The following is a 23,613-nucleotide window of genomic DNA, read 5'->3' as shown; positions in this document are numbered from 1 at the left end:
AAGCTTGTGAGTGCATTTGTACAGCCAACGAGTGCCAATATTCTTCAATATAAGTTCAATAACTCCTTTATTATATAGCTAAAACATATCCCATTAATTTATATCATTTTTAAATTAATCAACTCAAATTCAAAAGTATTTTTTATAGTATCCATATTTAAATTAACGTCCGTCCTGCAAGTGTTCAATATCGCATCATTCCAATGACCCTTCCAAGCGTTATGCTTTGTTTACAGAGGTTTAAAAGAGGCTTATACGCACTAAATTATTAATTAATAAATTCAATTTTGTTTGAAAATAAACACAACTTACCTAGGTGCCACTACCTATAATAAATTTACCTTTGAGAGTTGACCAGACATTTTGTTTTCAACGGGCGTTCGATATTGAACGCCCGTATTCGGAATGTTTCGAGCATACTCTGAGTCATATACAAAATACAAACTCGGCGTTCAATAAAACCCCAAGATATTGAACGCAAAAGTTCTCCAGACTTTTTGTATTTTTTATTATAGACTATTTAATAGCTATATAATAAAAGGTGATACAGTGCATACATGAACTTGAATATATTCCAGGATCTGGATAAAACATGCCACACTCATGATTTTAATATTTACATAGCCCTCACTATAAAGTCATGTGATTAAAGTATCATTGTTTCAGTAATGTGAGTTACGTAATTAAAGAACCACTGCCAGTATCACAGAAAGTGCGATAACAACTGCGATCACGAGGGAAGCGATGACAAGTGCGCGCGCGAGTCCTACATGTCCATGTGCTTCCGCTACATCACCGACAGCAGCTGCGTGTTTTGCCTGTTAAGAAATATGAAATGTATGAGAATGGAAAAATAGATATATCTTTACAGATACATGTAACACAGCTTATAAAAAAAATAGTAATCTCTCTCTCTCTCTCTCTCTCTCTCCGCCGAAATATAACCGAGTCGGCGTTAAACAATCTCTCTCTCTCTCTCTCTCTCAAAAACAGCCTACAAAAATAAATTTTCAGAATATTGTGCAAAAACTGTAATTACTTTATAAGCGGCAAGGATGGCAAAAATCCCAGTTGGACAGAAGAAGAAACACGAAAAAATGGCGGGCACCATCCAGTCCTTTTGAGGGGGCTGGGCTACGACCATTGTAGGCCCGGGCTGGGCAACCTGGTTGGAAAATAAGGACAACACATTTATGTCTGCATTCAACATTTATTTTCCTCCAAATAATATAGTTTACCAGTCTTTTAGAATTCAGTTCTTTCCATAGCAGACAATATAGGTAAACACACGGAAAGATTATTTCAATTACCCCTAGTTTTCACTATGGTTGAAATATATAAGCTCAGTATATAAAAAAAATAACGAATTCTTCTAAAAGTTATATTAATTTTGAGGGTTTTTTTCACAATCATTGTTTTATTTGTGAAAGATTTCATCTTCTTTAATTTTATCTTCTTTGTAATGATATCGATGTAACTTAGATGGTAATGGATAAGCTTAAGATTTTTATATAGTTGTATTTACATCCACTGAATATTTTCTCCTTTATTTTTAAAGGAAACCATTGCATTTTATCACTTCATGAACAACACTAGACATATTACCTGTACAGATTTCTTGATCAGTGGCTGTTCCATCAATGAAACGTACAATGACGTACATATCAATAATATAATAATTAATCTTTTAATCCTACTTTAATTGATCATTTCTACAGATATAAATATAAACAATAAAATATCTTCCTTTGATTATTAGTACGGGAATTAACGTCGCAGCTATTGCAGAATAAAATTACATAACCCGCTAACGCGGGTTATGCATTTTTTCTGCAACAGCTGCGACATTAATTCCCGTACTAACAACCAACTTACTTGTTGTCTCAACATTTACAGCTGTATGAACGTTAAAGATTAAGGTGAAATGTCCCTCTAATAAGAAGGATAACTTTCCAAGGAAATTTTTCCGAGCAATCCAATGAATTTTCCTACCAGAGTTTAATAATGAGGACCATTATATAGTCCATTTAATCAAATCTGAACTATGTTACAAATCGTGATTTCTATTTTCTATCGTCAATATTTTTAATACTTTCTTAATAATGATTACCTAAAACATATGTACTCAGTTTATTTGATAAATTTAATCATTTCTATCTCTTAACAAATAATTCTTTTAATTGTTACAGGAATTAATCATGTATCAGAGGCAAAATTTTCTCTCTTAAAAAACATTTTGAAGAAAAATAATTCCTGAAGATGGAAAGATAACTCTTGTAGAGGGATGCATTTATACAGGGGATATAAGAAGAACTTTCGAGATAGAAAATTTCATTTTAATTAAATTTCATATGCATTTTAAATCTATGATAAACTTGCATGTAGCCACAAACTGGGGGATAAACTTTGAACCGATTGGTAAAAAAATTTCACAAGTTTAATAAACGACTCATTGTTTTCTGCATAAATATTACAAACAGTTTACATGTACCTGTTTTATGAGTAAAGAAAATCAATTCTGAAGATTGTATTCATTTTGATGGTTTTGGCCACACCTCGGAGTCAACGTAGGCAGCGGCTGTGAAATTCGCGGATTTTATTCCCCGTTACCCCCAAAATGCGATATACACTGCACAGCTTTTTGTTGACATTGGTTCAGCCATTCAAGAGTAGAAGAAAGGAAATGCTGATTTAACGTTTACGACCGACGGACCAGGCACGGCACCATGTAACATAGGTGACTAAGGTGAACCCGATTGTATTTTTATGCTTTAATCTGTGTTCTATGCAATAAAACCCAAGGCAAACAGACAGACCAGAAAAAGACAGACCACAACATTGTGCTGCTGAAATTGACCGGAATACTGGCCCTGAAGGCCACCTGGCTGCGGATTTTGACTTCCTGGATACTGGTTGTACTGGTTCCCGTATCCATACTGAGGCTGAGGCTGAGTATTGGGATATGCTGACTGGTTATATGACGGTTTTGCTTAAAAAAGATTTGAATTAGGTATTATTCATTATATATTTCTAAAATCATTTACATAAAAATAACGTGCAGAGAATTAAAGATGACTTAACTCTGGACATTTGAAAGAGAGAGAGAGAGAGTATAATCCATATATGTTCTGATCATGGCCCACATGGGCTGGCATGTGACCACAAAAGTGGGTGAAACTTTTATATAGGTACACCGTATATAAACTTCTTACTCTACAAGAATTGTAAGGGGAAATAGTTTCTTCCTTACCCTAAATTATAATAACAAATGTTCGAATAATGACAAAGAGGATTCAAACTTTTAAGTAAGGATAGATATGCAGAAGTTAACTTCCTCCGGGGTTTTTAAGGTGACTCTTTCGTCTCATTTTGAAATATTCCTTAATTGTACATGTATATAAATGCGGGAAACAATATTTTCAATCCTATCAACACGAGTGTTATATTGATAAGACAGGTCAAGTCAGAGAAAGTGTTACATGTACATGTATAATGCAATTGGATCTACGTCCGTTTATATAAAAGTGGAAGTTTTGGAGAAGTGATGACGATCGATAGAAAATTTAACATTTTCAGCAAATTAAGAGGCGTTGAAATTGAATTTTGTACAATGTATATAGAGCTGAGGAATTGCATTTAACAGACTATAAGTAAAGCAAACCTAGAAATAAATAAGAGATTTGTAATTTGAATTCTTCTTCAAAAACGATACAAAGGATTCCCTCCTTTGCAAATGGAAAACATAAATTAAAGAGATATACATTAAGCATGTAAAGAAAAAGCTAGCTTGAATATTGTCAAAGCTTAATAACACGGAAGTCCGCTATCAACCAATTCAATGCCAGCGAAAAATAAAACATTTTTTGGACAAGAACAAGGGACATAGAAGTCCATAAAACCCCTCCGCAAAGGTTTAACAGATGTGTTTTCAAAATTTTGAATATTCATTCCGCTTTATGATATATTTACAAAAGAAAAGCTTTGATGCTTTCGAGAAAGTCTCCAAACCTCTGTTATGACAAATTTTCACCGCATATTTTTTAAACGTTACTCCAATGACCAACTCTGAATAAACCTGAATTTAAACCACTGGCGTAGAGTGGTTTTTTTTTTAATTCATTCTCTTGAATTGACGACATGAATCACAAATTTTATCCTGTAATTAAGAGTTTTAAGCATATAGAGAAAGGCAGTTTATGACTTTATCAAAATACTTTTTTTGATTATTGGCGAACAGATATGAAACAATGCGAACGAGAAATGCAAAGAAAATTAATCCATGTTATGTGGTTGAAATTTGCAAATAGCTGTGAGTTGAAATAACGAACATTATAATTGTATTATTTGACAAAGTGGACTTCAATTTGATATATGTACATCCATCTTGTATTTTACTGAATTTTATTTTCTCATGAACTACCAAGAATGAGCATGGGTATCTTTATTGTTACGTTCTAATACCGTACTTGACGACAGAACTATAGTGCAATTTGTTTTTCTTTCAAAATGACAACTGAATGGCGATATTTGTGGCAACACATCAGAAAAATAATGTTAATGTAATATATGACTTGCTAACACACCTCAGGAAATATGACGGCGTAAACAGTCGTAGTTCGTGTCTTCATGAATTTTCCAAAATTAAATTCATTTCTTAAGGAACTTTGGCGAGCGCTCAGGAACGTTTGCTCTGTTGAACAGGCCTCTGCTAAAACCGTTTTATAAGCAACCGGTATAGATTTCTTAACATAAAGTGTAATTTTCAATCAATAAAACTTACGTTATTATTCACAATACTTTCATAATTATGTATATAGATATAAACAATAAAATGTCTTTGTTTGTTTGTATCGGAATAAACGATTGCAGCCATGGCAGAAAAATAAGGATTTTCACGCATGTTACATTAATTTTTTTTAAGTATCAGCTGCTATGTTCATTCACGGACTAAGAAAAACGAAACCATTTGATTGTTTAGTTGAAATAAAATAATTCTGAAATCCTCTCTGTCAAATATTCTTTTTATTTAGCAAACTATGTGTCTCCAAAAGAAGAAATAAAGTACACCAACAAAGAAAACTTCAAATATACATATCAAACATAGGGAAACAAAGTCAATGAAGCAGGGATATGCAGAGATATATAAATCAACGCACGAGTTATCTAAGCTGCGAAGATGGCAGATTTTTTTTTTTTCAATCAGAACGTTTGGCTAACGTTTTCCTTGATATTGAGCTGCTTATAAAATGCACTTGAAATAATTTAAATTCTCTCTGCATATAACAATAGTATGGTCTAGTCCCTTGAGGAATTTGAAGCTTTTATGAATAAAACATGTACAACTTACACATTGAGCCCAAATGATGACACAGGGACAGTCTCAAAATTTCATGAAAATTTAGCCTATTTTCACCTTTTCGCCAGATCCGCAACAGCTTCCAGGCCGTGCTAATGCCCTACGCTACCACATAAAATGCAGACAAACACCTGTATATACCACTAAACAGCAAGAGATACTGGCTCAACCACCTCATTTTCAAGCTACAATTCATCCTATGAACCCACCCCGCTTTTGTGAGGAAATCCCGGATGAGTGATTTTTTTTATTTTAATTTCTTCTTTCTAGTCCATTTCCTATGAATAGTAATAGTGACACTAAAGTGTCATATTTCAATAAAATATACAAGGCCACAAATTCCCTCTAAATGCACACATAAATTAATCTGGCCATAAAATCACATATAAAATGCATTAAAACCTCAGGTTTATCTATTTTTTTTATATTTTTGGACCGGTACTTATGTCAAGATGATATAAGGCTTCATAAAGCAAATTTTGTAAATGTGAGCATAGAAATGAAAGATTATAATCATTTTCAATATTTCTTTCATAAATGTCAAAAAAGAATTAAAAATGAGGTTCAAAAGAACAATTCAAGTTGCCCTTTATTTTCAACACAACTGAGCTTGTAGTAGCCCATAATTATATAATGCATTGCGACTCATTCAACAGTCGGTAAAGTAAACACATAGCTAATTTACATGCAAATTTATGCTGACTTCAGAAAATCTAGTGGTCTCGACCTATCTACAACTATTTAAGGATTCTCTCCGTCTCCTCCATGCATGACTTATTTTTTCTTATGCGCAGTTCAAAATTCTTTAATTATTGTCACACATGGCCTGAAAAAGCTCAGACAAGATATAATATTACAGTTTTGTATTGAACATATTTTATTGGATAAATCAAAAGGATTGGAAACAAGTTCTTACAACTTACTAGTTCCTCTCTATAAATATAACTACATGTATATGGCATGCAATTGAAATAGTACAAAAAAAATAAATTTAAAAAGTGAAACAAGTGAAAAATCTGTTACAGTGTACAACATGCATTCCTTGGTTAAATGTATCATATAGAAATATTTATTTTTAAATAAATTTTGAAAATGTTTATAAGAATACATGTACACATGCTGAAGTACATGTATGCTGTCGAAATATAGACATATGTATTTTTTCTTTAATAAATGAAATGGACAGTGCAAAGTATGTGTCACTTGAGCTTGTGGAAATTTACAATCTAAATGCATCATTGGTGTGTAAACGGGTTGTTATCTGTCCCACATTGAAAACAAGAAATTAATTCATTTTTCCCCAGTTAATTTACATTGAAATGTCTTAACTGAGTTAAATTTTCCTGTGAAACGCTTGAAATACTTCTTAATAATCATTTTGCTTTCTTTATATTTACATTGTTATTAGGGCGGCAGACAAATAAGACACGTGCGCAATGTACGGAATCGTGAATAGTAAAGAAAAGGATAAATCTTAGATGAGATGCTGAAACCGATGGATGTTATCACAAGATCTCCAGGCGGACCAACTGATAAAATTATTATATTTACAAACACAATAGTATTTTGTAACTTTGATTCTTGTATAGAGAGGATATTTATAGCCATTGCCTGTTGCCCAATTTATTCATTATTTTGAATAAATATTGTTTAAATCAAATACAATAGTTCTCCACAGAGCTGTTTTAATTATTGTCCCCCATTTAATTATTGTCCCACAATTCAAAGACATTATGGCCCTCCGCTTTCGGTGTTTGAGTGGATGGGATGCCATTGTGTTAAATATGAACGCCCTATTAAATGTCATTCAGAAAAAATAACCATGATTGATATTTTTCAAACTTAGGTCAAACATGAAGTCAAGATCAAGGTGTCAAAAATAAAAGCATGCTCGGAAACATCTTGTCACAATGCACATGTCAAATATGAAAGCCCTATTTCTTCTCCATCAAAAGTTATAAGAAAAAATAACATTTTTGAAAAGTAGGTCAAACTTCACGGGGTCAAAAATCATAGTATGTTTAGAAAGGTCTTGTCAGGGGTAATAAACATGTATAATATGAAGGCCCTATTTTTTCTCTTTCAAAAGTAATGACCAATTTAAAGTAATGTTAAAAGTTTTGAAAAGTTGGTCAAAGGTCACTGGGTCAAAATCCATAGTATATTTGGAAAGGTCACAAGTAATTTACATGTGAAATATGAAAGCCCTATCTCTTCTCATTCAAAAGTTATGACCAAGGTTAAATTTTTGTGACAGACGGACACTGACAGACGAATGAGATTTAATGTCCTCTCGCTATCTCGAAAGCGGGGTGCAAAAAGAAGCCCAATCACTTAAAGGAATCTTAAAAAAAACCTTATTGATAAGCTATACAGTATACTTACGCCCTGTTTCCTCCTGGTCAGTAGACATGTTCCTATATTATACTTTTGAACTGCACAATAGTCGACTTTGGCGTTTGTGATTTTCTCCCGATCGACTGCTCCGAATGAATGGTTTACTGCCGCGTTATAGACAATTCACGTTTCGTAAAATTTACGTACTTGACAAATGCAGTAGGAAATGTTTAGCTGTGTGGGTTTTTCCGTTTTTCTCTGATTACGTATGAATACATGTAAATTTGTAGTCAGTCGATTTGGTAAACAAAACACGTTAATCAATCCAAAGGAACTCATTGTAACGTTGATTATTCATTTTCAATATGATTTTTATTTCTCATTTGGACTTTAAAACAATTGTTTCAATAATTTAACAGCACGATAGTATTTGATTCAAGAATGAGTAAAATTGATTGATTGGAAATATCTGCATATACTATTGACATGATTGAGACAGAACTCTGTGACAAGGTAAGTGTCATGAGAAATTGTGATTAACACTTACGAAAATAAAAATTAAAAGTAATGGTTGTATAAACATGAGAGAAGTGCAATCTATGACATTTATTTCAACAAATTTAAATATGCTAAAAAGTCCATGTACACCTACATCAATAAATATTTATTTAAAAAAGCTCCAACCAAAAAATAAAAAGAGAAAAAAAGAAAGAAAATTGGGACGCGTGCGTACTCTGAGCAAACATAACTTTAAGTTGACAGTCAGGAGTTTGTTTACGAATTCGAATTCATATTGTACTTAAGAAATTTTCAAATGAGGCTATTAATGGAAACAAATCTTTACGTGGAGCAGATATTTGCACTGATTTATGTTTCATTGAAAAGCAATCATTATAAAACGTGATGATCCTATAGTAAATGGATTTTGACATCTTTTACATGTATATACAGTACCCGCATCTTTATTCTCTGCAGGATACACGATACGATAGGATACATGTACATGAACGATACGATAGGAGACACGCACGATACGATAGGATACAAGCACGATACGTAAACGGAAAATACAATAAACGGAAAATACGAACAACGCAAAGCACGATAAACGCATAACACGAAAGATCTGATAAACGGTCTTCATGATAGGATAAACGCAAAACCTGATAGGATTGTTTCAAAATGTGGAACATTTTTTGACAAGACGAATAGATTCCTTTGTTTGATGTACTACGGTATGTTTTAAATAGATAGAAAGCTGCAAATCTAAATGATTGATTGATTGGTTGATTGTTGTTTTACGTCCATTCGAGATTTTTTCACTCATATAGAGACGTCGCCACATACCGTTGAAGGGCTTCAAATTTTGACCTTTCCTCGGCACTCAAGGCCAGTGAGCAGTGAGGAATCTTTATCGTGCCGTGACAAGGGGCCTCGGTTTTTAAGGTCTCATCAGAAGGACCCGCAACTTTCACTTCAAAGTGCCGAGGGCTTGGCGAAGGAACAGTTGCTACCCATTTTTTATCGACTTGGGTCAGTCGCGGCCGAGATTCGAACTTATGACCTCCCGATCACGGAGCGAGCACCCTACCGACTTAGCTACCGTGAACGATACGACTTAAGAAAGTCGTAATAACGAGATAAAAAGTCGTTATTACGACTTAAGAAAGTCATAATAACGAGATAAGAAGTCGTTATTACGAGATAAAAAGTCGTTATTACAACTTAAGAAAGTCGTAATAACGAGATAAAAAGTGGTAATTACGAGACAAAAAGTCGTTATTACGACTTTTTTTAAATTTTCCTTATCCCTTCTAGGCTTTCGTACCCATGCTTGTAATAACGAAAAAAATCTTGCGAGGTCAAGTTCCTTGTTTAGAATGTTAGAATTGTTTTACCCTATTCTTCGATCAATAATTTTTTTTCCGAAATCATTTCATTTTGTATTACAAAGGAAACTAGAGGTACTTTGGGCACTGAGCTCACAAAATGATACCCCCGCCTCCCATATGCTTATAATGGCAAAGTCCATGTTTTGCTTTGGGAGACCCGAAATAAGTGTCGGATCAAAAAATAAATAGGAGGTGCACAATGTAATTATGAAGTAAAGAATCTGTGAAAGTATCATTAATCAGTGGTATAGGATAATAGATGGGTACCCTTCAATAATGTAGAAAGAATGGCAGTGTCCATGTTTTGCTATCATGGGAAACCCAAAATATGTGTTCGATCAAAAAGTAAAATAGGAGGTGCACAATGGTGCTATAAAACTTAACAAGTGAAGGATTCAAGGTGCTTAGACACAGTTTTGAAGTTTATATTTTCTCAAATTTTCTGTATAATATCACGACTTATATGTTAATTGCTATAGCATTTCACACGAAAATAAAATTTAAAACTTAATTAATCTGGAAATTATTGAAACTACGAATTTCGGGAGGCGTTTGATTAACACATCCTTGCACTTTCATAATTTTTAACTTTATCCTTGATAGTTAAGAAAAGTAGCAATTTTGTTGTGTATTAATGAATAATATTACATCTATAATCCAGAAAATTCAGAGTAAAATGTGCGAAAGCAAAACACACTCACTTAAGTATTGTCAGTCCGTGCTCAGTGTTGTGTAGTTGTGTACAGAGTTTAACAAATTGAATCCACCAGTGAAACGTAAACTGTTTTTGTAAATAGGGCACGAGCTCTGTTGTTGTTAATGTTTACGTTTCACCGGGTGTGTTCAATTGTTAACCTCTGCACACACCACTGAGCACGGACTGACAATACTGGTGAGAGGATTTTACTTTCTACATTTCTACTCTGGAATTTCTGCATTATAGTTTTAATATTTTTCATTAATAAACTTACAATAAAATTGCTACTTTTCTAAAGTAATAAGGATAAAGTTAAAATTTGTGAAAGTGCAAGGATGTGTCTATCAAACGCGTCCAGAAATTCGAAGTTTCAATAACTTCCAGATAAAATAATATTTTATCAGATTTTCGTATGAATGCTATAGCAACATATAAGCCATGAAATTATACAGAAATTTTGAGTAAATATTAACTTCAAATACGTGTCTAAGCACATTTAAAGTGGTTAATGGTCAAAAAGTGAAACAAGTCTAGTTTGAATGTGAACAAATTAGTTGCAACTTTTTTAGTATCGGTTATTCGTTTGTTGTTTTGTATTTGTACGAACTATCATTTATCTAAGCATATTATCAATTAAGTCAATCAAATCCTCCCAAATGATGTAAACATCATTAATATTCCTTTTGACAAACAACAAAAATATGCATTTTCGTCAAAAAAAAAAAAAAAAACATCATAAAGAATATAGCACAAATGTTCTTCTGATCTTTTTTGTATTTCGAATGTTTTATGTAATTACCAAAGGCAAAAACAAAAAAAATTCTGTATTTATATATAGATCCGGGTTATTGATGTACCGAAACTGATTTAAAGATAAAGTGCACATACACCTATTTAAATGAATTCACTAATGCAAAGCGAGATTGTTGAAATGTGTAGATACATGTAGATACATGCATGTATATTTTTTAAGTATATTAATCGCTAAGACAGTAAGAAATCAATACATTATGTACTAGCTTTTGATTATCCGTTCAAAATGTTTAAAATGAATCCAATGAAATCTTGTTTTGTATCACACTTTTTTATAGTCATTTGAAAGAAATATGGAGAGAGATGGGGTTCTGGAAACTTCATGTTCTATCATACTATTATTTATTACTGTCGTTTACTGTTAGTTCAATTGCATCAGAGCCTTAATCATTAGATCATACTATGTTCCTTAAATGCTGATTATTGCCCTTTATGCAAGGGTGGTGGTGGTAATGCTTTGTTTGAATGAAAATCAATTGATTTCTCAACATTTTTTTTTTAATTTACAAAGACTTTTCTTTAAAACACATCAAAGGAATCTTGTTTAATTATGATGAAAATTAACAGTCTTATATTGTTTCATTTGCTCACAACGCTAAATACAATACAATTTTTATTATACTAACACAGGAGAAGGATTAACGCAGGTTTTATAAATTTATTAGGAAAATGAAAAAGCAATGGCAGATATTTCAAGTGGTGACAACGGGCAGCTGGTAATTTGTTAGAGTTAAATTTTCCGCACTGATAGGAATGGGCCCGTGCCCATTGCTATCAGTGTGGGGAGGAAAATCGGTTAAACAAGATTTACTTGAGGGGGGTACAAACTTACTGGCCAATGAAATTTCATGAGTATAATTCAGGAATGAAATCCAACACTTAAATTGGCTACTACCAAATATGGCATGTGCGGATTTAGAGGGGGGATCCGGACCCCCCTCCCCTGGAATTTGGAAAGTTATTGAGTGTATATACTAAACCAACTAAAAGTGACCTTGGAAACCCCCCCCCCCCCCCCCCGTTTTAGATATTTTAAAATAGGCTTTTGCGTATTAATTGAAATTTTGGTAAATTATGCAAAGATGTAAAATACTTGGTATTAAAATGTGAATTTTTGTTCCTTTTGATTTTTTAATGTCACCTGAGCTTTAAGCTCATGTAAATTTTTCTTATAATCCATTTTCTGACGTCCTTCTGTTTACTGTAAAAGTGCTTATTTACGCGTGGGGGAAATTTACACTACTTACGCGGTAAGCTTAGAACAGCGTAAAATACCCCCGCGCGTATGGTCACAAAATTTCAAAGTTCTGGAATCACTCTAGACTATTACTATAATAGTGTTAGACCGGTCGAACCAGTCGTATATTAATCGTGGTATTGAACGCGCGTAAGTAGATAAATACATCACAAACAGTGATGAAAACGTAACCGTTCTTTTTTTTTCTTTAATTGTGCAATGAAAATGCATCTTCATATTAAACAGTCAAATATTTTAAAGAAACGTCACGCAATTAAGGCTTATAAACATCGACACTCATTTTCATTTCCTTTTTATGTACGACCCTCTTAATTTCAAATAATTAGTCCAAAATGTTACACAAGCTCACAGTCACTACCAACATACCTATTGAATTAATTGTCAACAGTCGCCACGCAGATACAAGTAAGTACATTTCACTTTGAAGTTTGAGCTTGCGTAAATAATTACAATAAAGCGTACACCAGTTGTTCACACTTCACCGCTTTTGATTGACCAGATCGCCGTTATATTTAGCAATCCAAGAAACATGCACATATCGATGACCAGCCGTATAAATTCTTTTTGTTTTGTTTTGTTTGTTTTTAATTATTTCTAATTTATTTTTTTCTTACTCATGTGTGTAGACTACTTGACCTTTTCAAAGAGGAACAACTCGATGTTAGTAACGATGGCCGCGTAAATTTTCTCGGTAACTTGTGCGACCGCGTATATTACACCCACGCGTAATGTTTGACAGTCACAAACGCGTACTTAACAACCAGTGTAAATAACCACTTTTACAGTACGTCTCTTTCTGTTCAGCTGTCCGACTGTCTGTCTGCAAACTTATCACAAAAGTGTGATTCTTTATAACAAATGGGCCAAGTGTATTTATAATAAAGAATCCTTAGGAAAGGAAATTCAAAAAAGGTTCAAATGATAGATCATGCCCAATTTCGAAATATAGATAATCAAAAACGGGAGGAGGGTCATTTTAAAACAATCTCAGGAACAAATGGGCAAGAATTGATTGAATGTTATTATCTCAGCAAATTCTTTATTGTAATTTCTACATTGTTCAAAGCATGTGCCATCGATTGGGTGTGGGGTCTACAATAGGAGATCAGATATTTACATGGGAATATATAAGGAAGAAAATCTTCAAATTCTTTAAAGTCTTCCTCTTGAGCCACTAGGAGATTGCATATTAAAATAAGAAAAAGCATCTTGACATTGTATAGATTGTGCATTGTTAAATTTATGGCCAAATCATGACCTTAAGGGATTTGGTAAGGGATCAGACTGAGTTTTACATGTTATTATGTGGGAAAACTCTTTAAAATTGTCTTCTTCTAAAGAATCAATGGGACAGACCAGAAATGATAAAAAGTATATAAATGGTTCTTGAAAGTGCAGATTTTAAATTTAAAAATTATGGTATCCATACATACGGTTTGGAAACATTAATATTATGATCAACATATTTTGCAAGGGCATTTATATTTATAGACACCCTTTAAGGATAATACCGAAAAAGCGGTGAGAACATAGCTCCTTTTGTTAATGCATTTTAGTAAAGATAAAAGAATTTTTTTCCTTGAAATCAATTTCAAAATAACTTTTGTATTTTTTCCATCGTAAATGACAAAGTTAGAATTTTTTTTATAACCCCCCCCCCCCCCAAAGGAAAGAAAAGATACAAAAAAAAAATCAAAATATTTCTTTTTTATTTTAATGAGGTCCTTTTCTTGTACCAGATTTAAACAATCAAGTCGGAAAAAAAATAAAAATACCTCCTCTTTTAAAATAGAACGAATTTTTTAAGCCACTCAATAAATAAACACATACACATGAAGAATTATGAAATTTTCATCAGGTTTATAATCATATGATTAATAACCATATTTCAAGGATTATGAAAGTAACAACTAAGCCATATTTTTATGAATAAAATAAATGATTTTAACTGCGTATCTTTTAATCTTTTAAGGTAAAGTGTGTCTTTGTTTCAAGTTTACATGATAGGAAAAATTTAAGAGGAGTATCGTTTTACAAAAATTAATCATTTAAGGAACTTTAATCGGTCTCAAAAAATCTTTAAACAAAACAAATTTTGTGAACAAGGCATAAACACGGACACCCGGAAAATCCAAAAGTGAATTCTGGTGCTTAGGAGGAGTAAGCATCCCCCGTTGACTGGTCACACCCGCCGTGAGCCAAATATGTATTGATCTATCTAATTATCTATCTGCCATCTAATAATCCATCCATCCATCTACTACAAGCACCTATCCCTTGAAGAGTTTATCAGTTCGTCGGCATTTTTTCCGTCTTCCTAGAAGTGGTAGGAAGCATCATTCTCTCTTTAAAAATGCCATGTTGTAGACATATAAGATGTTCAATATAGAATTAATCAACAAGCATTAGACTTTCTTTTAATTACAATGATCCGATTTTCCTTTTCGACCTGTCTTTTTAATGTAATATTGTAGGTTGTAGTTAAAGTTGAGCTGTTGTGAGGGATCATATCTGAGCGATTGAAAGTTGTAAACATGGATTTTAACAATAATTTGGAAAAAAAAAAACTGATAGCAGTTTCATTCCGTGTCGGGATAATTGATTTTTTTTGTAGCTATCTACACATACGATTTCCATTATTTTCTTAATGAAGGAAAGATAGTGTTGACACATTTCCACAGTGAAAATTGTCTCCTTTAAAAATACATAAATATTCAACGATTAAATTGCATTATTTCACTGTTGAAAATGCTGTGAATCTAAATCTCCACTTTTAACGTTAATCATTAATCAGGCATGTAAAAAATAGCATAAATTTAACTTAAAATAGAAGTTGATAGCATTTCTGCTTTGAAAGAACATATTATTTGAAAGATGATAACTCTGTTTTAAACCAAATAATCAAAGAAAAACTAAGGAAGCAAATGTTCAAGCATAATTCTTAAATGTACGAGAAATACTCTTGAGTTACGGACGCTTGTTACTTCATTTTTAAGTTATTTTACCAAGAAAGCTAAATACTGTAACATCGTGAACACTTGTACCTTTATACATCAATTTTTTGCTATCTATTTTTTATAATAATTTGATATTTTTCTTTATAAACGTATTCTTTATCCTGTCAATGGGGATAGTTACGAGAATTCGATAATCTTTTATTTATTTTTTTTTTTTTTTGAACTTCTTTGCAAGCTAAGTGCTTATATCCAATTCACTATATTGAGTTTTCTTGTTATCTTACACCTTATATGGTGTTATTAGCTGGGTTTGTTCTTGTGATGTTGAGTAATATTCTTAAAAATAAGATATAGACACACTCGCTAAGCTTTTAAAAGTTCTCTATTTTAGTTATTTCCACAGAACTTTCTTTTTCTAGGAAAAATAATAAATTTTTTATATATACATAGAACAGTACTGAAAATATTGAAATTGTTTACATGGCTCTCAATGGCTACTGCAAATCCATTTTGTGTGGCCTGCAGAACAGAGCGATACTTAAAGATAACTTTACCTGTCATCTGTCTGTCTGTCTGTCCGTCTATCCGTATGTCAAACCTTATAATTGAGAACTGTACTCGGTATGGATATAATATTTGCTCATATACAGCTTTGCACTATGGCCAACTCGTGACTTTGAAACTTGACCTATGATCTTTTCAGAACAGTTTACAGAACTGATATACAGGTTATTTTGACTATTTAGGGGTAAATCTTTGTTATTAAGTACATGGGTGTGTTCTGTTTGTCATACGATATTATTAAACTACCAGCGTGACAGTCCTCAGTCATGACAAAGAGCACAGCGGGTGCGGCCGGTCGGCAGGGAATGCTCACTCCTCCATTGCACCTGATACCACCTCTGATGTTTTGGAGGTCCGTGTTTGCTCTGCTCCTATTTTGTATTGTTTAATGGACTTTTGAGCTTGAATACTGTTCGTAATCACCATATATTTCATTCTATCGACTTTGACCCTCTTTGCAAATATATTTCGAATGGATAATTTGAATTTTATGAATTTTTAGAGGTCACCTTTCAAGAACAACAAGCATATATAATACGTGTTTACCAGCGTAGGACACTTTACTTTGAATTAAACTGTATACATGCACTAAGTGAAATTAAAATACTACATGTATGAAAACACATCTGGATCTGAACATGTATACAAAAAAAGTAAAATCGTAGACTGACTATCCGAGGATTTTGATTACCGGTAAACACGTATGAGTAAAATGAAAAATTATTATTTCTGATGATTTCAATTTTCATAAATTCCGCCGAAATATGGCTGAAATATTGCCAACTCGGCGTTAAGCACTAATCAATCAATTTTCATAAATCATTAATTGACGTTTTTCATACAAATTATTAGGCCAGTATTTTCACACTGAATTATCAAGGGATTTTTCCGTTTTTCTAATCATGACAAGAAGCACTCGTGTGTGACTGGTCGGCAGGGGATGCTTACACCTCCATGACACCTGATCCCACTTCTGATGATTGTAGAAGTCCGTGTTTGCTCTGCTCCAAAATTATACTGATCCAATTGTACTGAACTTTTGAGCTTGATTCTGTTTGTTATCTTTAAAGTTCATTTTAGCTTTGGGAGGGTCATATTTTTATTTAATTGTCTGGGGTATTGTTGGATTAAACACGAATAAATTAAAAAAAGATAAATAAATATATCAGATAATTTAATTTTCATTTTTCAATTTAGCTTTTTGGGTTGGAAATCATTTTTATTTAATTATCAGGTTTTATATGATAATTGTCATTCAAGCAATCAAGGTCTAAGATTTTTTTTTATTTTGGCAAATATATAAACTATTATACTAATAATAAAGAAAAAGCTAACCACTCTTGGATTTACATATTTAGTAATGCTATAAAGCAGGCGACGCAAGCATTCTTTGGAGCACTCTAGTTAGTATGTTTTTTTTTTTAAATATATATTTGCGCATGCACCTTGATCTCTCCCCTTTTAAATTCTATGAATGCAAATACTTTCAGTGTTCTAACACTGAGAAATCTGCTCTACAATATATCATATGTTCAGCAATACATGTAAAAAAAAAAAAACATAGTTATAAGTAATGTTATAGCTTACACATGTATGATAAAAATCTCCAAAAAATGAAATAATAAGAAACATTAAAACATGGAAAACCTTACATTCAAAGGCTTTAAAATGAATGAATTTTAAGCACAATTCTAAATTGTACAATGAAAAATACCTCCAATTGAAACATATTGACAATTGTAATTTTACCCGTTAAAGGAAAATGATCCCATAAAAATGTGTATAACTATTTAGTCCGAAATATCTCAAGTTTTCCAGGCTTTTTTCGCGATTTTGATATTTTATACGCCAGGAAAACGTCAGAACCGGCGCCATTGGAGAAAACTGGAAATTCGCCGCCTCCAACCGGAGGCGGCATTCTCGGGTTGATTTTCGATTTTTGCGAACCGAATTGAATGTCAAACTTACAATAGTACAACACTTATAGTACTCAACAACATCGTTTTTATGGTTCGTTTATAAAATATACAATCCGATGAAAACATTTTATCTGACTGTTGATATTTGTTTTCAATTCGTGCATTTTAAAATCTTACAAGTCCTGTATCGAAATGTGGAGTGATGTATTCATTTCATCAATATTAGTGAGTACTAGAAGCATTGTGTTATCGACAAATTGTGAGTTCGGCATTTAATTCGGTTTGCAAGTATCGAAAATCAACTCCGGTTGGAGAAGGCGAGGTTTCGTAATGGCGCCGGTTCTGACGTTTTCCTGGCACGTAAAATATCAAAATCGTAAAAATCCAGGAAAATCCAGGAAAACGTCAGATATTTCGGACAAATAACTATTTAACGGCTTAACAGTGTACATGTATTTGTCTCTTTATTCTGTAAAAAAAAAACTCTTACGAGCAAACTTCCATACGATAATGATGTGTTTGCATATCGATTGTTTTACCAAAAGGACAAAACGAGAAAAATAGAAAAAAAATAAACTGTATGTCAATTGTCAAATTTATACGGGCAACTGTATTACTTGTACATGTAAGTTCATTACAGCTAAACACTATATGCGAAAACTAATGCTCATTTTGCTGAGGCAATTAAGACAATACTTCTTTTAGCATCTGAAAGGGAACTAACCCATCTTGTATTTTTTTTTTATTCCTGAATGGTAACCAGAACATTTTTCGGTAGAGCACCTATATTTTAAAAATGCCATGTACAACAATCTTAGAAAAAAACTATTGATTTAGCTATTTACTTATATTTATTTGACTACGTTTGTTGCATGAAAAGAAAATTGAAGCAAAGAAAAGGACATAAGGATTACAAGAAAAATTCAGGTTTCCAAAGAAAAAAAACATCTCTAACGCATATGCATAAGCGATTCTCATTAGGAAGTTGTGTTCAGCTGAAATTGATATTATTAATGGAAAAATTAAGCATAAAATGTATGAGGTTTGAGAGCAGAAAAAAACCATTAAAATGATAGAAATTATAACGTGCATTCTTCTTCTGATACTGGTAGGGGCAGAAGATTTTCTTAAGGCTTTCATCTTCAAAATTTGTAAAGTCAAGATTGTACAAATAGGCAACCCTGAAAAAGTAATTCTTATTAAAAGGATCGCAATGTGTCGTTCATGAATCGAATCTCTATCAGGAACAAATAACAATATTGATATGACTGCTGAAAACAGTGCACAAAAAACCCAAATCATAAAAGAACATCCCACGATAACTGCCGGAGTTAGTCGTATTTTACTCTGTAGCGGATGAGCTATTAATAAATATCTGATCATAGAAAGGAACGCAATGTGTGCACTTGAACTATAGAAAATCGTCTCATACAGGAACTTTATAGTTATGAAGCTGACAGCACTTTCAGATGAAACATAAAGTTCCAAAAGATATAAAAATAGCTTGGTAAGTTTGATAAGAAACAGACTGGCTATATTGAGGAGATCTGGAATTGCGAGGCATCCGATGGCCACGAATGTTGGAGTATGGAACTTTTTATCGTGCAAAATTTTGCAGATGGTGACAAAATTACCTACGAGACCCAGGATTCCAATGATCAATCCCAGTATCACAATTGATTTATGAAACATCTCTGATGTCAGATCACTTACATCGGTGTTAAACAAACAAAATTTGAATGATACAGCGTCATGCGTGTCATAAATATCATAATAGTTGTTCTCAGCAGATATGTTCTGCGTTTCGTTCCAGCTTTGCCGAAGAGTTTCATCCACTGGCAAGGAATACCCAGATGAACTGATACTATTCTGTGACATTTCTTCGTAAAGTTTTGATACATTCCAATCGGCAGCAATGGATGTGTTTCCCAAACTCCTTTCATAAGATGCCATTTGAAATATGCTGTTGAGAGATGTTTCAATTAAAACGACTATTACATTTTCACATACAAAATAAAAAAGTTTTTTTCATAGATTATTTGTAAGGAAAATATATTAAAACTTTTTTCACACTACTGCAACTTAACAAAATAGGTACCATTTTTAAGTAACTATAATTAAACATACCTGTTCTTATTTAAGGCATGGGTAACAAGTAGAACAACTTGTGAAGTGGCTTATTCTTACTTGCTGCTTATTTTGGGTTTATGTCAAAACCAGTGAACAAGACCTTTATATGCGTAGTAAACCAACGCTTACGTCAGATGGTTTCCTATTCAAAGGGGCAAATGATATAAGTTTTGATTGTTTTCCTAGTTTTCTCGCAGCTAAAACAATTCCGAAAAAAGCGTTTCGGGCTATATTTAAACAAAAAACATCAAAATTTGATTTTAATCCACCGCCCATTCTTCCATGGTTAAAATTATAACAATAAATAAAATTAAAGGAGATTAATTACTGAAATCTAACAAAATTAAAAAGTTTTAGATAACGAACAATTATCTATCTCCATAAACCTACTTACAATGCAAATCTGTGAGTAAGGTATTATACGCAAAATCCCTGGAAATTCCAATAGTGGAATCAGGTACTTAGGAAAGCATCACCTGTCGACCAGTTACACTAGCCATTAACCCTTTTGTAAGATCAGATAAACGGAATTAACTGTGGTCAATTTTTATATAAAAACAAAGGTTGATCAATTGATATGAAATATGTCAGTCAGAATACAACTCAATGATAGGTTGTATTTGCTAATAAGGTCATTATAAAGACCATAGAATTTACAATATGCTGAACTTGTTGAAATCCCTTTAACATCAATTTTTTCATCAGTAGCCTGCCTAGGTTGAAAATAACTGATAGTACCCAGAATAAGCTCCTGTGTATCGAATAAATTGGAAATGAACTCCAAATGCAGGTGATCATGGAAGAGAAATATTACTAAATAAATTAGGAAAGCTGACGATGGAAAAGATGAAGTCATCTCGTTTGTCATACAATTTAGTCGTTAGTTTGCATTTATCGTCTTAAGTCAGGAAAACACCCAAGTAGTGCCCATGAGATTTTCAAACACAATTTGAAGACCTGGTTGATGTTGTAAACGAAGAACTCCAGCATCTTTTTATTATCAATAATTTTTTGATGACCATTCACAAGATATGGAAATTTCTGAGTTCTATTTTAAGGGAGCCGACTGGGGTTTTATTGTGTGAAAACTACTTTAGAGAAACTCTTTAATTTTATACCACATGTATCTTACATTGTCTACGGTATACATACCAAGTTTAGGGAAAATCTGCCGTCTGGTTGTTTTTTAGGGACTATCTCAAAATACAGGTACATTTACTATAGGATTATATAGAAAGATACCATTTTTTCGTAATTCGGAGCAAATTATACAAATGCTACAATAGACGTTTTGCTCAATTAAATTATTTGATTAGTAATACTATATTGTACATTTTGTGCAAGAAACACAAACTTCTACCGTCTGGTTTCCAGAGGGAGCATCTCAAAATGTCAAAATTCATGATGTTTCCTGTTTTTTTGTTTGTTTGTTTTTTCATGGAGTACTACGAAATATGACAGATACCACAGATTTATATAAAAAATAGTAAAAGTGATTGTGAGATTCTCAATTTCCTATGTGTAAAATTTCAGGAGCTAATATTCTACACTTTTTATTTTATGACATAATTAATGACCCCTCTTAAAGAACTTCTGTTTTTCATAACGTTAAAAACTCACTATTGGACTTTTGCGAAAAGCACCGACTTTTACAATCGACGGCTTACTTTAGCATTAGCGCAGGTATATTAAGGCAGTACCCAGATCATTTTTCGGCGAAATTAGATTTTTTTTCGTAAAAGGTAGCATTGATAAATCGGAAAAGCCATAGATAAAACATTTATTATTATTATCCATTGTATAGACGTCATTGAGTCTTAGGCTAAAAGAAGCACTCCACTACTACGTCATCACGTGAACGGCTATAAATATAAAAATTGCCTTAACGAAAAAGTGAGAAGTTCAACACTACCCCGGGGAAAATTTATTTCTTTTTGTAAAAAGAATTATGTAAAAACATCACTGGGCCATGAAAAGTGCTGCTAGAATCCTACTCTTCCGAAACAGAAATAAATATTCCAAAGATTCGCATGAAACCTTACCAAAATTTTCACATTTTGTACATACGATCAAGGAATTGTCATCAATTCATGTTAACCACACGATTCTAGCAGTACTTTCCAAGTACTATAAAATACTTTCGATACAAACAAAAATTATGTTTCAAAGTATGCGGCGTAGTGTTGAACCTTTGCATCTTTGTTGTTATAGAACGACAGAGGAAAGGCTGATCGGGATTTCAAAACAAGGCCTGTGTTCATTATAAGAAAACATGATAAGTGTAAATCAGAGTATCTGAATCTTAATATTTAGTGCCTTATGAACCAGACATTACATTCACGGTATATGCTTTAAAACTCCCATTTCATACATTTGTTTACATGAATTCTCGTCACGTTTAATTTTCACTCGGCAAATATTTGATCAATAGTTATGACGTCATGGGTTTGGTATTTAATCCCCGTAATAAATACTTAGCTATTTATACCCTCCAAAAACGACAAAATTTATATTATGCTTTTGAATGATTCCATTCACTTCTTGGACCTGACATTAAACTTTGAATATAGATATGAAGGAATCATTATCTCTAAAGTTTACGTAATTCAGCTTACTATGACGTCATACTGTACAGGCAAGTAGGATATCTGAGTAAAGCCTTAACATACCTGCGAGGACAATATACGGAATCTCTTTTGCGATATAAATATTTAGCTGAACAATTAATTAAAACGAAATAATAGGCCGTTTCAAAGCACATATTACGTTGTCTAGGAAGGGAACTGCAACAACCCTATACTCAACCCCCTCCCTTTCCACCTTGACCAACTCCTGTCAAGTTTTCCTTTCGAAATTTTTTTCTTCCTCATTTACTTTCTTCGGCAAATGAAACTGAAAGGAGATACTAACCCTCACGAATACTACATTTTAAATTATGTTATTCTGCCTCTCATCATCTCATTTGCTGATTGTATACCGGTAAATCATGTTAGCGCCCTTTACACCATACCTAAAACCAATATGAATGTTTTCTTATCTATTTTCAATTCCGTACCTCCATACATAACACTGGTTTAAATGTCAAAGTAAGATGTCAACTGTAAAAGTCAGCTCTTCTCGCAAAAGTCTATCTACCCATCATTTGAAAAATCAGTTATTTAAAAATGCAATTAGTTTTTTTAACCTGAGATTTCCTAATTTTGTTAATTTTTTAAATTATATCAAAATAATTGTTTCAAAATAGTGAATACGCTTTATTTTACTATGTTGGGCAAAGTATTGCGCATTGAAATCCCCAGTCGCCCCCCTTAATTGAAAAAAAAAACTTTTGCTATGATATCAACAAACCTAGTTTTCAATTTATCATGAAAAATGGTTGTATTGAATGTTGCAATGTCATTCGTTTTGAAGTTACTGACTTTTGGGGGGAAATGTAATTTTTAAAATTCTTATGGTTCTCTTAAGTTTTTGAGAATCCTCATTTGATTGACGCCACTTATAGAATATGCTGTGGGACAGTACGACTGATTATTAATTAATTAATTATCTGTTGTTTAACGCCGAGTCGGCGGTTTTTCAGCCATGTTTCGGCGGCAGTTAGAAATTCCTCCTTTTTAGCATTTTTGGTGCAGAGTAGATATAGAGTTTGGTCTGGACCCTTTGACTTGATTGTTTAAAGTATTAGTCTGA

The 23,613-nt window shown here is 32.7% G+C and overlaps 1 protein-coding gene across 2 annotated transcripts in view; it reads right to left on the bottom strand.

Annotated features, from left to right (window-relative positions):
- The window catches only part of LOC133186392 (proline-rich transmembrane protein 1-like), a 182,931-nt gene extending 175,110 nt beyond the window's left edge, over positions 1–7,821 (bottom strand). Inside the window, exons 1-4 of one of the 2 annotated variants that reach the window (XM_061321650.1) lie at positions 7,742–7,821; positions 2,832–2,989; positions 1,040–1,165; positions 492–818 (exon numbers count right to left, since the gene is read on the bottom strand). In XM_061321650.1, the coding sequence (XP_061177634.1) occupies positions 684–818; positions 1,040–1,165; positions 2,832–2,989; positions 7,742–7,769 (447 nt within the window). In that variant the 5' untranslated portion in view covers positions 7,770–7,821 and the 3' untranslated portion in view covers positions 492–683. Of the gene's footprint in view, positions 1–491; positions 819–1,039; positions 1,166–2,831; positions 2,990–7,741 lie in introns of those variants that run through there. The other variant, XM_061321649.1, reaches the window with a different exon arrangement.
- Positions 7,822–23,613: the final 15,792 nt, after the last annotated feature.

This window comes from Saccostrea echinata, unplaced genomic scaffold, assembly GCF_033153115.1.
Source record: "Saccostrea echinata isolate AGI-Se365-2 ecotype Australia unplaced genomic scaffold, CSIRO_AGI_Sech_v1 ptg000013l, whole genome shotgun sequence".
Taxonomy (NCBI): Eukaryota; Metazoa; Mollusca; class Bivalvia; order Ostreida; family Ostreidae; genus Saccostrea; species Saccostrea echinata.
The sequence above is the reverse complement of the archived record's forward strand: the minus strand, read 5'-3'. Positions and strand labels throughout refer to the sequence as shown.